The sequence below is a fragment of the Pseudopipra pipra genome, chromosome 8, assembly GCF_036250125.1.
Source record: "Pseudopipra pipra isolate bDixPip1 chromosome 8, bDixPip1.hap1, whole genome shotgun sequence".
Taxonomy (NCBI): Eukaryota; Metazoa; Chordata; class Aves; order Passeriformes; family Pipridae; genus Pseudopipra; species Pseudopipra pipra.
Genome location: NC_087556.1, coordinates 34,655,606 through 34,671,878, shown reverse-complemented (window position 1 = coordinate 34,671,878; position 16,273 = coordinate 34,655,606). Strand labels below are relative to the sequence as shown.

The 16,273-nt window shown below is 40.7% G+C and overlaps 1 protein-coding gene across 1 annotated transcript; it reads left to right on the top strand.

Moving 5' to 3' along the window:
* The first annotated feature begins 48 nt into the window (after window positions 1-48).
* Window positions 49-15,506, top strand: ACADSB (acyl-CoA dehydrogenase short/branched chain). Its single transcript, XM_064663593.1, has 11 exons — window positions 49-137; window positions 3,880-4,039; window positions 4,280-4,380; window positions 5,041-5,247; window positions 5,690-5,860; window positions 6,794-6,919; window positions 7,288-7,380; window positions 9,515-9,604; window positions 10,999-11,136; window positions 11,952-12,051; window positions 12,746-15,506. Exons 1-11 carry the CDS (start codon window positions 96-98, stop codon window positions 12,814-12,816), a joined length of 1,299 nt encoding a protein of 432 aa, XP_064519663.1. The 5' UTR covers window positions 49-95; the 3' UTR covers window positions 12,817-15,506.
* Window positions 15,507-16,273: the final 767 nt, after the last annotated feature.

Below are 16,273 nucleotides of genomic sequence, written 5' to 3'. Positions count from 1 at the left end.
CCCTCGCGCACGGGGCGGTGGCTCTGACATCACTGGGGAGGGGGCGGTGGCTCTGACGCAATGGCCGCGGCTCTGACGTCACGGGGCGGGTCAATATGGCGGCGGCGGCGGGAGCTCGGCTCAGGGACTGCGCGAAGGTGATGTCTCAGGGCGGGACGGGCAAAGGGGGGATGCAGAGTGTCCTGCCGGATAACGGCGGCTCCCGAGCCTGCCAGTGACGGGTCCGGGTCTGGGGGCTGTCGCGGTGCGGGGGCGGCAGGGGCAGGGGCAGTTCTGCCAGCGGTGAGGGGGGTTTGTGGGTGTCTGCCTTGTGGGTTTCTGTATCCATTCTGGATATATTCTGGAGGGGGGGTGTTGGGTAAGTTCGTGCTGAGGAGAGTTCTGGTGAGTCTCGTGAAATGGCCTGTGAGGAGACAGCACTGTCCCAGCAGCAGAGGGGCTTTGAGGTCTTCTTTACTTAAATATCAGTACAAGGTTCTTCCCCCAGAGGGTGTTTGGGCACTGACCAGGCTCCCCAGGGCAGTGGGCACAGCACCAAGGCTGACAGAGCTCAAGGAGTGTTTGGACAACGCTCTCAGGGACAGGGTGGGATTGTTGGGGTGTCTGTGCAGGGCCAGGGGTTGGACTGGATGATCCTTGTAGGTCCCTCCCAACTCGGCATATTCTGTGATTCCGTGATTCTCTAAACACACCTGTGGCACTGGAAGGGGGATCAAAATAAGCAGAAAACCCGTGTTTGTGCCACACATACGCTTTGACTGTGCAGGGTGAGAAGACAAGCTGACCTGGAGCCTTCTCATGCGGCTCAGGGGTGTGTTGTGACACCTAAATTAAGTCAAAATAAAGAAAACCAACCTTCCCACGATGGACCTTCTCTGCTGGAAGCAGCTGGGATGGATACAGGAGTTGAACCCATCAAGGCAAGCAGAGTGAGCTTAGGAAAACATGTTGCTTTGGCCTTTTTCTTTTTATATCTTAATGCTCCCCCCAGGTCCTGCAGCATTAAAATCTTGTTTTAGATTGTAAAACAAACAGAAGGAAACCAAGAGAACAGGTCTTTAAAGAGCTGAGATGGAGGGAAAGATGGAGATAAACGGAAAAAATCAATGTTATCAGCAACCCACAAACCAATTTTCAAATGCATGTGTTGAGTAGGGCAAGCAATCTGAGTCCTGTAGCAGCACAAATCATTACCTACAGAAAAAGAGGAGGAAGAAAAGGGCAGGGAAGCAATATCCAAGGATTTGAGTAACGTACAGGCACTTTAAATAACTACCTGAAAGTTAGTGATACCGTATGACTGCATGACTTCTAAGAATAAAAAGGTAAACAGTAAAGTAGTGACCTGATTCTTTCTGGTTTTTTTAAATATAAATGTTGAACTAAAACATAATTTCTGCACTGTGCTGTCATTACTCTGCAATACCTGTGAGTTCCTGCTCTGTGTGTGAGTGTTGCCAACATAAGTCCCATCCCTTGGATCCATCCTGCTGGTTCTAAGACTTTTCAAGGTAACCTTGTTGGGAATGTTCCTTTTGTCCTGTAGCAACGTTTCAGTCCAGTATCAAACAAGGCTTTATTAAACCATGTCTGTTAAATGTTGGAGCCTTTGTTTCTCCTGCCACGGTCAGACACCTTTCCCTGCCACTCCCTGGGATGACTGCAGTGGAAGAGCCTCCAAGGGAAAGTGATGGGAAGGAGGGAGAGCATGAGAAAGAGGGAAGAGAAGTGGCTGAAGGGACAATTCCCGTGGGTGCTCGCTCTCCAAACCTGCTGTGCTGGCTGTGAACTGCAATAGCTCCGAGCAGTTTGTTGGTGTTTCAAAGCTCCCACGTGCCAGCCAGGCTTTTGGCAGGTCGCCTCTGCTGGTGTCACCCCGTGCACTTGTGCCTGACCTTGCTGGACTGCTGTTAATCAAGTTTGTCCAGCTTCCCATGGGAGAAAAATCTGTGTATTTTTTGTGGTGTGCAAGATCTGTACTTCCTGCTTTTCCTGGAGCAGCATCCTCGGTGTGTGTTGGGTGATGTGGTTGGTAGTTCTACATTCCCATGTCAGGTGCCTTCAAACAACAGCAGAGGTAACCCCAGAGGATGGGGGGGCCCTGGCACAGGTTGCCCAGAGAATCTGTGGCTGCCCCATCCCTGCAAGTGTCCAAGGCCAGGACACTTGGAGCAACCTGGGCTAGTGGAAGGTGTCCCTGCCCATGGCAGGGAGTTGGAACTGGATGATCTTTAAGGTCCTTCCCACCCTTAACATTCTGTGACTCTACTACCTGTAGTTGTTTCACTAGTACTGGTTTATTGCCTGCTGAGCAGCTTTTCAAAAAGTTCTCTACTAAGAAGGCACCGTGCACTTTCCCTGACAGCTCTTGGTCAGTACTGGAGAAATATTCTCGGTAATTCATCATATTTGTGCCACCATGAAAGAAAACCGCTCTTTTCTTTGTACTTGGAAATAAAGTAGTAGAAGGAGCAGGAATTATGTGTGGTTTGTAGCCTTGTAACTGCTGAGGAAGTGCAGTTAAATAGATGTATGTGTGTGTATACTTAGGTTTTTCCTTCTCAGACCTTGCTAAGAACAGACTTACACAGGTGGATGTTTGCACACCGGGGTGTTGAGTGATCCCACCATAGCTGCATGTTCTGCAAATAATCCATTCCTGACTGACTGCTTCCAGACAGGGTTGCCTTGGATTTAATCTCTATGAAAACAACATTTTCTTTATTTTTGTGGAGACCCACAGTGACTCCAGTAACTCAGTCATCATTTGAAAGCGTTGCAGCTACTGCTGATCATCCAGACTTTGTATTCACGAATCAGCCCCACTAGTCAGTACCAGGGCTGTTGAATGTGAATGATCATTGAATGTTCACAGCAATATTGTTTTCTATATTACCACTTCTTACCGTTTAGGGTTTTTTCTTATGTCCTGCACAACTGCCTGTGCTGAAACCAGAGTTTCCTTATCATAGTAGACCTGTACTTCTTGTCTCTAAGACCAAAAGAGTTCATCGATCTGTTTTACATCACTTCTTCAGCCAGGGAGACGACAAGTGTTGAAAGCCAACATGAAAGAGAGTGAATTATTAGAAGGATCAAAGGAATTTTTACTTCCTGACCCTGAAGTTTGTGCTGTTTTTTGAGGAATGCTGCTCTCAGTGTGCACTGTGAAGTTGCCCTGTGCTCTGGGAGCTACACAGGCGCCTGGTGAGGGCACAGATCTGCTGCTGTGGGGTTGAGGCTGAGTGCTGCCAAAAATGTTGGCAGGCATGTGCTCATGTATTTTATGGCACAGCTGTGTCTCCACTGGAGGTTTCTGTCAGCAGTTGTCTCGGTAAGACATTCCTATCTCCACACTTCAGGCTGACGTAGCAAAAGTGACAGAAATCTGTAGCAAAGATCTGATCTGAGAGCAGCAGCCACAGAGCGAGGTGGGTTTGGGCAGCTGTGAGAGCAGAGTCACTGTTCTGTTTTGCCTCTTTTGAGGCACAGTCAAACTGTGCTGCTTTTTTGAATCCTGCTTTTCAGGAGCACATTTTGCAGCAGTTTAGCTGCTGTTGGCCCGTTACTTTTTGAGCCAGATCATATCCATTATACTAGCTTCTTTTCAGATCCTAAGAAATCATTCTGTTCTTGGAAAGTATATTGGCCTGCAAACCAAACTTACCTTTCTAAAGCCTGTGAGCTGCTTGAGTAAGTCTTTGAACACTAAACAGTTTGTAGGTCCCCAAGAGAGAAGGGACCTGTAATGCCTCTGCTGTCTGGGTTGGATGTAAGTTGTTTCCCAATCATTTACTGGATAAAAGCACTGAGTAAAGTTATGTATTGCTGTGTATGTACAAATCTAACTGTTTGCATGTTCTGTACTTTTGCCAACAGCTGACAAGAAATATTCCAGCATTCTTGGCTCCTTGGAGGTTTTCCCAGTGTGCCTTTAGATCCTCCAAATCAGAACTCAAGCCGAATCCTTCCAGTGATGGAGTTGTCTGTGCTCCACTTCACATGTTCACTGAAGAGGAGACAATGCTGAAGAACATGGGTAGCTTTTATCTGTGCAGTTACAATTCAGAAATGTTTAACTAGAAGGGAAATTTTAGCTTAAAATCTTATTATTTATTTCTAGTTAAATGTTGTGGGAGACTGTGCTTTACATGTGTTTCTTTTGGGGAGGGTCAGGGAACATGTGCATAACCTGTCAGAAGTACCACACTCCTGTTATATTGATCCCAAAAGAGACTGTTGAAATACTTACACATTTTCTTTCTTCTCCTCATTGCAGTGACAAAATTTGCTCAGGAACGAGTGGCACCTTTCGTGCAAAAAATGGATGAGAACTCGAAAATGGAGGACTCCATAATACAGGGATTGTTTGAACAAGGGGTCTGCACACTTTTACTGAATCTTTTGTCCAGAAAGTAACATGATTTTGTGAATCTCTAGCTGTGCCCTTTTCAGATTTTTAGATTTAAAGACCGAAGGATGTAATTCAAATGAAGCAAGGAGTCATTAAAATTTTAGTTTTATCAACAGCAAGACAACTTTAATTTCTTTTTTACTGCATTATCACTCTCCATGTTATAATATTTTTTGCACCTCTCCCTCCCCCACATCACATTATTATATATCTTTTAGTTCCTTGTCATCCCTTCCTTGCTTTTTTTTTTTAATTGGATAAGCATAATTGCATTGAATGCTGGAAATGCCATGACTGATAACTGTTGCTGGAAAAGAGTCCTCTATGCCCTACTGGGCAACCATGAGGACTTTTGTTGCAGATATCCTGGTGTTCATTCCTGGATTCAGTTTTGTCCTTTCTTGCTATCAGACCTAAAGCTGATCCTTAAGTCATTTTCCAGCCTAAACAATTCTCTGAAGAACTGTCAGTTTGTTAAGGGTATTGAAGGAAAACGAGTTTTGGGGAAGGATCTGCAGATGCTCACATTCTGTGGGTTTTATTTTAATCTCTTAGGTATCAGCTTGGACTGAAAAGTTGTTGACAGGAACTAACAGATTGATGTATTTGCACCTTTTCCATTTCAGCTGATGAGTATTGAGCTTGGGGAAGAATATGGAGGAACTGGAGCTTCATTTTTTTCAACCATATTGGCAGTAGAAGAATTGGCCAAAGTTGATCCAGCTGTGTCTCTTTTATGTGAACTCCAAAACACACTAACAAATAAATTGTTTACCACATATGGAACAGAAGAACAAAAGAGAACTTACCTGCCCAGAGTGGCTAAAGACACAGTGAGTCAAAGTCTTACTTTACTTAAGTATTAAAATTATATTATAGTTTAGTAATGTTAGTGGGTTTTTTTTTCACTGACTAATGTGTGACTGCAGCTCTGGAAAATAAGTGTGAACTTTGAAACACTGGTTAGAGCTGAGATCTGTGGTGATATAGATACATCCTGTCATCAGTAGCTGAGAGGTAAAAGTGGAAGAGCACTTATTAGTTTCATTAAAATTTAATTTACTGTGGAAAAGAACTGTAAAGCAGTTGACTTTGAGAAATGTGTAATTACATAGTGTTTCTATTCTTAATCTCCGTATCTGAAACTCAGTTACTTTCATGCAATAGGTTAAAACGTTTGAATTTAGGAGACTTGTGCTTGTTTATAAGCATTTCCATTGCAGAATTTGTTACCTGTAAAAACTGCAATTCTTTTTTTTTTCCTTCTCTTGACAGATAGGCAGTTTCTGTCTTTCAGAGGCTGGGTCTGGCAGTGATGCCTTTTCTCTGAAGACTCGGGCTGAGAAGAAAGGAGACTACTATGTTATCAATGGCTCCAAGATGTGGATTAGCTTAGCAGAAGATGCAGGAGTTTTCTTTGTGATGGCAAATGCAGATCCATCCTCAGTGAGTTGCATCTCAGTGACAGCTATGTATATGAAACTATGGATTTCATATTAATAATCTCTGCACCTTTTCCTAGCTGGCAGCAAACCTTTAAAAATATTTCCCAACAAAAATAGAGGGCTTGCTGAGCAATTTAATAACTTCCTTCAGCCACAGAAAATAAAAATGCCAGAATCATAACTGCTGAGGTGAAGAGCACAGCCTGCATTGGTGATGTTCTGAGTGACAGAAGGACATACAGTCTGAGTCTTTCCAACCCTTCTGAGGGGAACTAAATTGGCACAATTGATTAGAGCATGGTACTGATAACACCAAGGTTGCTGGTTTGATCCCACATGGGTCACTCACCTAAGATATTGGACTTGATGATCCTTGTGGGTCCCTTCCAGCTCAGAATATTCTGTGACTTAAATGACAAGTTGCTGTTGTTAAAAGGCAAAATACAGCTTAAGCTGCATGCACTGGAAAACTAAAAAGTGTCCTATAGTAAAGTATGTTCAAGTAAAAAATTACCTAGCTGAATATGCTTGTGTCAAGTTTTGTTCCCAGTTTGGATATGGGAAGTAAATTGGGAAAAGTCAACTGCAGACTTCAAAATCTTCTATACCAATATGGTAATTATCAAACACAAAGCTAGATTGTTCAAAACTTTTATTTTTTAAAACTCCTTCCAGTGTCTCTATCTTAAAATTATAACTTGAAGATATTTATTTTCAGAATTAAAATTTCCTGGTTTGACTTAAAAAAGAAGAGGGGGTTTTCTTTCGTTGAACATCCTGTTAAACCATAATTACCACCAGACAACAGTGCCAGTGCTTTAGTAATACATATTAAGCAAGTGTAAAATTTCAGTATTGGAATGAGATATTTGGATTACTGTTTGGTGACATGAATGCAAAAAGCAGCCCTTGATTATTTTTTAATTCCCCCCAGGGATACAGGGGAATTACGTGCTTCATAGTAGATCGCGACACAGAGGGACTTCACGTGGGGAAGAAGGAGGACAAGCTGGGAATCAGAGCATCTTCTACCTGCCCAGTGACTTTTGACAACGTGAAGGTATTGTAAGTTCAGCTGTTGAAGCTTAATTTGTGTTTGATTGGAACTTGACCACAGATAAGGAAAGAAAGTTAACTAAATTCCCTGGGTTTTATGCCTTAGATTTGGCATATTTTAACTTTTCCCTCCCAGTTCTCGAGGGGGTTCGAGTCTCTAAAATTTTGATGCAGTTTTTCTCAGTCATCAGGTTATAACCACAGGAATCAGGGAATGTTCTAATCAGATGTTCTGGGGATCAAATGTCTGGTTTATGTTTTATGCCTTCGCTTCAGAGGAACATTAAATAAAACATATGCACTGATTCATCTGTGAACCCTACAAGCAGTTGTAGAACAGAACTGGAATAATGGAGTGGTTTTATTCTTCAGGTTCCTGAGACCAATATCCTGGGACAGGTTGGACAAGGCTATAAGTATGCCATTGGAATGCTCAATACTGGCAGGATAGGGATTGCTGCACAGGTGGGTCATTTGCTTTATTACTGAATGCAGCCAGTTTGGATTGAAATTTATGAAATATTTAAAGCTATTAAGAATAAACGATTTAGAAAAGGCTTTATTAAAAGCTCAGCTGCCACTAGATGTCACTGTTCCTGTAGCTAAATTCCAGTAAAAGTGGGAACAACTGTCAGAGGGAAAATTCTCCTTTGGTGACATAAGCAATGGATTTAGAAAACATTAAATGGCAATTAGCTTGTCTGTGGTCGTTAACTTATTGCTAATGAATTATGTCAACATTCTTATCTTCCATTATGAAAATTTATTTTACACAGAAAACTAGCTTTGGAAAATAGAACACCCTGAAATGTATAATATTAATGCTTCCAACTGTGATTGTGTGGGATTGGCAAATGTGACCTTATGCTGACTGATGTTTTCCCAACAACTTAATTTAAAAAGTCAACTTATTTTTAAAATAAACATGATTTTCTATAGCAGAACTGTTCCAGTTCATTGTTGTGTTTGAAAATTGCACCATGTGGCATCTTAGGGGAAAGTATTTACTGACCTTGAAGTAATTTCAAAATGTTGTATTTCTCTGTAAAGTCAGTTTTGATCTCAGATTGCTGCTGATCCCAGTGGAAATCAGGTTCAGCAATATAATAGAATTATTTGTGATAAGTTTTTATATTTTTAACTTACTTTAGCAAGCAATCTTTTCTTTGCTTCTACTTTGTTGTGCATTTTGTCTGTACTAGCAAACTCCTTTATCTTTTGCCCTAGTTTGCAGGCAGACCAGAAGTAATCATCCTCATGAAATTTAGACTTTCCACGTGGCTGATAATTGGACTCACTTTTCCATCATTTCTAAAGATTACCTGTGATTAAACTTTGTCTGATTTGGCATTTAAAAAGGGCTGTGGGCCCCATTGTTCCCAGAGATATAAATAATATAGAGGCTCTGGCAGTAAAATACATGGTCTGGATTTTACTCTTAATTACTCCAAGTTACACCTTAATTAAAAGTTAAGGTCAGGTAGTTGTTACATCTTAGGTACTACTTTCTTGGCACCTTCAAATTGAGAGAAATGTACTTGTCAAGAGCAGCAGCTCTAAAGCCCTGTAATATTGAGTTTATATTTGCAGCAGTAATAATTTTAAAAGATAATGAAGATCTTAAAAAATGTAATTGTCTCTTTGAAAACAGTTTCAGGTAGTTTTAGTGCAAGGCAGCTGCACATATTGTTACAGGTGGTGAAGTTGATGTCCTTGGCTCTTCTGTATGAGTTTATATATAAAAAATCTGGTAATGGGGCTGATTAGCAGCAGACTGCAACGTTTTCTTGGGTTATTTTCCTATGTGTCATGTCTTTTTTTCTAAAAACTTAAATGAATAAAGTATAGATGACCTAGTCAATCATGTCTTTATCAGCTTAATATGTGGGTCTGCCCAAAAATACCCACGGACATCATTAAAGGTAGTTTGACTGAGCTGCTTGATGTGACAGCTGACTGCTTTTGTCCTTGTGGAAAGACAAAATTGGTCTAAATTCTTCTACAGTTGTTCTGCAGCGTTAGAAAATACTGGAAGAAATGTTAACTCTCCTTCCACTCCACTAATTTTCTAACTTCTGAAGGAAATTGCTAATTCTGGTAGTCTAGTGTCCTCTAGAAAATGAGAAATTATTTTGATTATGAAAATAGCTTTGACTAATCATTGAAATTATTTTTCCTTTAATAGTGTAATGTAGATCTATAGATCTTTAGTTTACAGTAATTTTCCCATGTAATTACAAATTTTCCCAGGAACACTTAATATTTATGCAACCACAGCTGACCCATAAGTTTTGTTCAAAAATCAGTGGTTTTCACAAATACTTACCTATGGCAAGAAATGGAATAGCATGAAATAGGCTTGTTCCTCAAACTCTTTTTTTTATCTCAACTCACCCCAGTGTGTCTAATAACTGTAAAATTCTGGCTCTTGAGATTCTGTGTAGAAACTTTATTGTATTTTAGATTTGTGTAGGTAGGAAGAAAACTGAACTTTTCTCCTGAATATTAAGCTGCCTAACCAGAAGATCAACTGTTATCTCCAATAGGTGTGTTCAATTAACCAGTTTCTACTGACCATATTCTTTATTATTTCTTGCAGATGTTAGGACTGGCACAGGGCTGTTTTGACCATACAGTTCCATATACAAAAGAGAGAGTCCAGTTTGGGAAAAGCGTCTTCGATTTCCAGGTACTTGTTAATGAAAATATGAGAAGTGCTCTCCAAGAAAGTAATGGTTACCACAGTGGTCAGTATAATGAGTAATATGAAATAACATAAAAATAATTCAAAACTTAAAAACATTATTGACATGACTCCTTTTGCTTGATAACTTATTGGCAGTTTTGAAAATATTGAAAATTATTTGAAAATAATACCCACGGAACTCCCTTCTCTTCTGATTTTAATATCACAGTCTGTTGAATATGTTCCAGTTTTTATACCCTTTCATGAGGTGCAGGGGAAGACCTTTTTCTGGAGCCACTAGAAATTATAAAAAGATGAGGAAAACTGATTGAACCATTAGATTTCCTGTGTTATACGAAGACATTTAGTTTTCATTATAATATCTGTATCTTACAACGAAAGAGACTCTTTGTTGCAGAAATGATGTATAGTTTAATAAGGAAGATACATAATTGTAATTACTGTGGTAATTTTCTCGTTAAAAGAAACCTACATCTCAGCTGAAGAGAAGGAACATTAGCACTACTCATAATTTATGCAAATTTTAGGAAGCACTCACAGATACCTAGGAAATGATTGGAACTGCGTCTTTTGAATGGGAAATGGAATTTATAATTGCCAAATCATTTTGGTATTTTGACCTGCATATATATTTCTGCAAATCTGAGGGAACCGTGTTAATGTCCTAATAAGATGAAAGATTTCATTGTGTTTTAGACTACTAAATGTTCATTTTCAATCATCATAATGTTTGGGTCTTCTTAAATAAACCCATTCTTCTGTAATACCTGCCAGTTAGATGTGAGCTCCATCACCTTTTTCCTTCCCTTTGAATCCATTCCTCAGTCGTGTCCTCTATACCTTTATGCTGCTCCTAACCCTTGCCTGGTGCCTCTGGGACATGGCAAGAAGTTGTCACCTTCCTAGTGCTCCACTTTATTCAAGAGGTGCTAGTTTGCAAGTCTTCCTGGGTTAAGCTCACCAGGGAGCCAGGTTTGTTACTGTCTGAATGTCCTCAATAAACAGCTGCAGAATAAAAACCCAGCTCTGGCCTCCCCGTGTCTCTGCAGTGCTGAGGAGGGCCTTAAGGTTTGGCTAAAATTCTCCCTGATACTCAGGGGTGCAAATAAGCAGCAGGTAGTTCTTTGCTGCTGTCCAGCCAGTCAGGCAAGAAGTACCCCAGTCCTGAATCCAAGGAAAGGGAGGGAGAAAATAGGAATGCAGTTCCTAAAAACACATGAGTGGCCTAGAGGTTTTCAGTGTCAATAGATGCAAAGGAACACGGAACTACTGGAATCCACCTGGATTTGGTAGATTTATTTTAGGGTGTGAAGGGAATGGTTGTTGGTGGGAGTTCCAGCAGGGCTGTGGGCGCTGTGTGAGCTGTGTGGTTGCAGGGGATGCAGCACCAGATCGCCCAGGTGGCCACGCAGCTGGAGGCGGCGCGGCTGCTCACCTACAACGCGGCGCGGCTCGCCGAGACCGGCCGGCCCGTCGTCAAGGAGGCCAGCATGGCCAAGTACTACGCTGCTGAGGTAACCCAGCCTCTCCATCCTCTGGGGTCATGGCACTGCTGCTTAGAAGTGCCTTCTGTTACGAACGTGTAACCTGTAATTCATCTTTTGCTGGGAAGTCTGGGGATGTACTTTCGTCTTGTCCGCCCCCATCCCTGGGAGTGTCCAAGGTTGGGTGGGATGGGGCTCAGAGCAACCTGGGCTAGTGGAAGGTGTCCCTACCCATGGAAGGGGACTGGAACTAGGTAATCTTTAAGGTCCCTTCCAACCCAAACTGTTCTGTAGTTCTGTGATTCTCAGTCCGGGTACAGAATGTAAAGTAAGTCACCCTCCTGCCTCTAAACAAATTTTTTAAAACGAAGCAACGACATTAAAAGAGGAAAGTGAATTAATATTTTCACTTCATCTAGAGGGATTTAATTTTCTCAGAATTCTCTTTTTGTGGCGTGAGAAATGACACTGTGAGAGTTCATTTGTGATCATTTCAGCTCTGCTGGCACAGCTATGACTCTTAAAATGATTCAAAACCGGGTGACTTCTGCCTCTTTGCAACTGCTGTCTTGCATACCACTGTTAGCCTTTTCCACAGTGCAGCATAGGAGCTATTTCTCTAACATTTAGTGAATTCTTGATGTGCTTTGATTTGGAAAAATGTCTTTTTTATTCTAAAATGGCTTGCTGAAGATGAATACAAAAATATCAACCCTTCCTCTTCCCACCTGTTCTAGTTACTGCCTTATTCCCTAGTTTGTTTTTCCTTTAAATAGCTACAAAGAATACAATTTACTGCCACTGTCAGGAAATTGAATCCTGTAACTCTGAAACTATTTTCATAGGTTGCAACACTGACAACTAGTAAATGTATCGAATGGATGGGAGGTGTTGGATTCACAAAAAATTACCCAATAGAAAAGTATTATCGTGACTGCAAGATAGGTGAGTGATAGTTTCTTAACAAGTATTTCTTGTGGCATTAGTGGTTTTAAAGAGGATGAATGACTGGCTTTTTTTTTTCAGGGTATTTTTTTCCCTAAGACTGCATGAATATGGGTTCAAAGGCTCAGATACAAGAATGTAAAACTTCAGATGTAAATACCCATGTATGTAAGGCTAGTTAAAATGTTTAATTACATACCAATAAAATAGACACAAACGTTGTGTCCCATTCTATTCAGAAAATTCCAGTTCAAAAAAATTTAAAATACCCACTTTGGCTTTAAGACCTGAATGTATGTGGAATTCTATTTTCAAGATTCCTTGTTTACTGGAATAGTCTTTGGACCCAATACTGACATTTTTAACAATATTACCCTTTGGCTTTTATTGTGATAGCATTTGGAACTGCTTAATTTTTGTTGGCTATTTAGGAATTGCTTTTCAAGGAAATGTCTTATCATTACGTTGTGCCAGCCAGAAGAGTGCTTTACTTGTTGCAGATAATAAAACATGAACATTTATATTTTATAATATTATATATATAAAATTATGAATCTGTGCTAGTTCTTGCTCAGTAAAGCTTCACTTCATAATTGAAAATGTTCTAACTGGACTGTTAGAATGATATTTTGGTCTCTCTTCATATATTCACTGTGGTTTCTTAGTCTGCTAATTTATTTTCTTCTGATTTCAGGTACAATATATGAAGGAACCTCAAATATCCAGTTGAGCACCATTGCAAAGATCTTAGCACAGGAGTACTGAAACCATAAGGACTACCTTGACTGTCAAAGGAAATTATTTCCCTGAACACTCATTGTGAATTACCCATTTATTTGTAAATACAAAAAGCATTAATGACATCATAAATAAGAATACATCATCACAGATGAAATCATAGGGAAAACCATGAATTCCCCATTTCAGGACAGTAATTCACGTGAAATCCTGAGTTCCACGTTCAGATCCAAAGTGTGGGTTATAAGTATTTTTTTTTTTTCTGCCTGAGAGACTTCCAAGATAATTTCTTGGATTTAGTTACCTTAGGTTATGGAAGCAGTGCATCTCCACTGGGGGATTTCAAAGTGAAAACAAAGGAAGCCAAATCCTTGGCATAACTGGTGGGAGAGGTTCTGTTAAGCCCCCTGGGAGGAAGGGCTCTACAGGAGAGAGAGGAGCAGTGGTTTCCTCTCTCCCAGCTGTGGAGCTGCTGTAATTGAAGTAATTTTTACAGCAGCCCTTAGTGTGTTCTTAAGGATATCTTTGTAATTAAGCCCTTCCAGCCCCAATTTGTACTCCTGAAAGGTGGATAATATCCACCTCCCTTCCCAGCCTTCTCAGCTGTTAAGGGTTTTAATCTAAGAGGCTATTTATAGTTCTCCTTTCATAAAAGGTTGAGTTGAAATCTTTCTGAAATGGGGTTAAAAAAGCTCTAGTAGTTCTGCAAAAAGACAGAGATATAAGCTGGGTAATAGGAGTGCTGTGATACTACCTCACAGTGGCCTTTCCATGTTCAATGCATTTTACAAGCATTAATCCTCAGATCCTTCCTAGGAGTTAGGGAGGCACTGTTAATTTGCAGCCTGGAAAACTTGCTCCTAAAGTTATTGGCTCTTTAGCACAATTTTTCCCTTTTTCAAAGACATAAAGGGGGAGGGGGAGGGGAAGTATTTGATTTTTTTATCCCTCTCTGTTTACTTTAAAATTAGACATTTTATTTACTGCAGAAACCTCTTCAGTGCTGGAGAGCTAATTAACTAATAATCAAGAGACAGGAAGCTTAATATATGAAAAATCATCCTAATTGCTGTAATTGGCAATCTGTTTCAAGTGTTTTGGGGAGGGAAGGGTTGGTTTTCTGGTTTTGGCTGACTTAGAAGAATCTCATTTTTAAAGCTGCTGCTCACTGATGATTCACTTCGAGTGGAGCTTAGAATGTTACAGGCTGAGACTCCCAAAGGATTTTTCTGGCAAAACTGGGACAAATGACACTTAACAAGTAGGATTTGTAAAACAGGCAGATTGCAGTGCCTTACACAAAGAAACCAGCAAGGATGAAAAGCACCATTAAAAAGTTTTCTGACTTTCTGTCAGCTTCAAAGGGAACCAACTACTTCAGTGAATTAATCCCCTCATATGCACACTTTGCCTGTCGATAGGCAAGGAATTACTGTGGTCATTGTCCTTATGCCAATAAAAAAGCCCCTCTCAAAGCAGTTTGATCAACAGCTTTGAGATTTTCAAAAACACAAGAGTAGGAGGGTAGACTAGATGGTTTCTGAAGTTTTCTTCTAGCATCATCATTATTATTACTGTTGTTATTATTATTTTATTTGTTATTATCATAATGATTGATGCATTTCAGGTGGCTTGCAGGCTTTCTTTCATAGCCCAGGAGACAACCTGAACATCCTCATCAGCTACTCAACAGTTCATTTCAGAAAAGCAAGGTCAAGCCTTTTAACTAATGTTACAGCTGTAAATATTTCACATCTCTCGGTCATGTATGATGTATTTTGTACACAGTTTTGAAAGAAATGTATGTCTTGTATTTGATATTTATTTACAAAATTCTGTGGAGGAATACGTGCGCAAATCTATTTTAACCTCTGAGTTTCTTTCATCATTGTTGTAAAAGGACATGTGGAGAGCATTGGCTGTTCTGGTCACTGATTCTGGGAAGAGTTAGAGAACCACAGAGTGGTTTTGACTGGAAGGGACCTTAAATCCCATCCAGTCCCAACCCCTGGCATGGGCAGGGGCACCTTCCACTAGACCAGGTTGCTCCAAGCCCCGTCCAACCTGGCATTATTTCATCCCCTTAACTCTAAACACAGATGTTGGTTTAGCAATGAGAAGTGCTGTGCTTTGTCCAGGGGCTGTTAAGAGCTGCCTGTGCTCCCCAGCCCCTGTTTGGTTCGGGGCAGGCATTTATGGATGGTCATAAACTGTATTTCTACATTCAGCACTGTGGGCACAGGCTGTATAGCTGGCACTGGGAATGCTGTGAGGCTTTCTGTGCTAATGACAGGGCTCAAAGCTGCTTTATGTCCTCAATATGTATTTATATTAGTGAATTTTCCCTTTTTATGCCCTCAGTCAGCCCAGCTGATCCAGTCTGTTGTCCTGGAACAGCATCTTCAGTATGAAATGTCACATATGAGCTTCCCTGGTTAGAAGAAAAGATCTGTATTGAGGATGTATTAAGAAGTGCCTGAATTTTATTTTTGACTTGATACAATACTAATCTTGTGTATTGGGTCATGGTTCTCTAATAATCTGTCATTTAAAATTTTTACCAGATCTTGCAGGTTTTTCACCAGGAGAGAGTGACTGTATCATCTGTCAGGTTTTTCTAGTTCTGTTCTGCTTGGTAATCAAGATCTGAGGCAGATTTCTGCAGAAGGGTTTAATCACTACTTGGGAGATACTCAAATACAACATTTTATATCATGTTTTCTATGCTGTTGTTCTTTCTTCCATATTTTCTTTTCCCCATGTAAAGATTGTGTTAGAAAAGGCTAATGTGAAACAGAGTAATTGTTCATTGGGAGCCTTTTGCTGTGTAAAGACTTTTCTAATTAACCTGTTATTGCATTTCCACCTGAAAATCTTTTGGTGAGAGACACATTTCAAGCTCTTCCTACCAAGTCTGAAACCCAGACTACTTTGAAAGCAGCTGTCTGACTTCCCCGGGCTTGTATTGGATACATAAAAGCTGAAGAAATGTTTTCCTCAGCCCCAGAATGTATTCAGTGAACCAACGTGACAGATCTCCTGTGAGAGTTACGTGAAAGTAGTTACAGCTCCCACAAATACTTCATAAATATTTACCTGTTATGTGATGTCTGTGCAAACTGGGGATGGAGGCACAAATTCAAGGAGAGCTGACTGGCAGATGAGTGTGTACTGTACAGCTCCCAAAGGGTGTTCACACAGAGTCACTGTGTGTTGGACCAAAATACAGTTGTTGCAGAGCATTTTGCATGGAGTTGTCTTCTCTGGAGTGTCCAGGTGAGGAGACAGGGCTGGAAATCTTGCTCCTCTGGATTGGCTCTCTGGAGTTGGGTAGTGTGGCTGATTGTACACGCAGGTGACAGCCCTGAGCCCACAGCAGAGACAGCCAAACATCAGTGCAGAGTGAATCCAGGCTGACAAATGGGATTTACTGTCATTATTTCAGTTAAATATGCCAGTTATAAGATCAGCTGCTGTAATTAAC

Excerpts from the sequence above, each read along its gene's own strand:
- ACADSB (XM_064663593.1), top strand. The coding sequence starts at position 96 with ATGGCGGCGGCGGCGGGAGCTCGGCTCAGGGACTGCGCGAAG. Across the intron at positions 5,248-5,689 it reads CCAGAGTGGCTAAAGACACA|ATAGGCAGTTTCTGTCTTTC; the intron begins GTGAGTCAAAGT and ends TTCTCTTGACAG. Across the intron at positions 11,137-11,951 it reads CCAAGTACTACGCTGCTGAG|GTTGCAACACTGACAACTAG; the intron begins GTAACCCAGCCT and ends CTATTTTCATAG.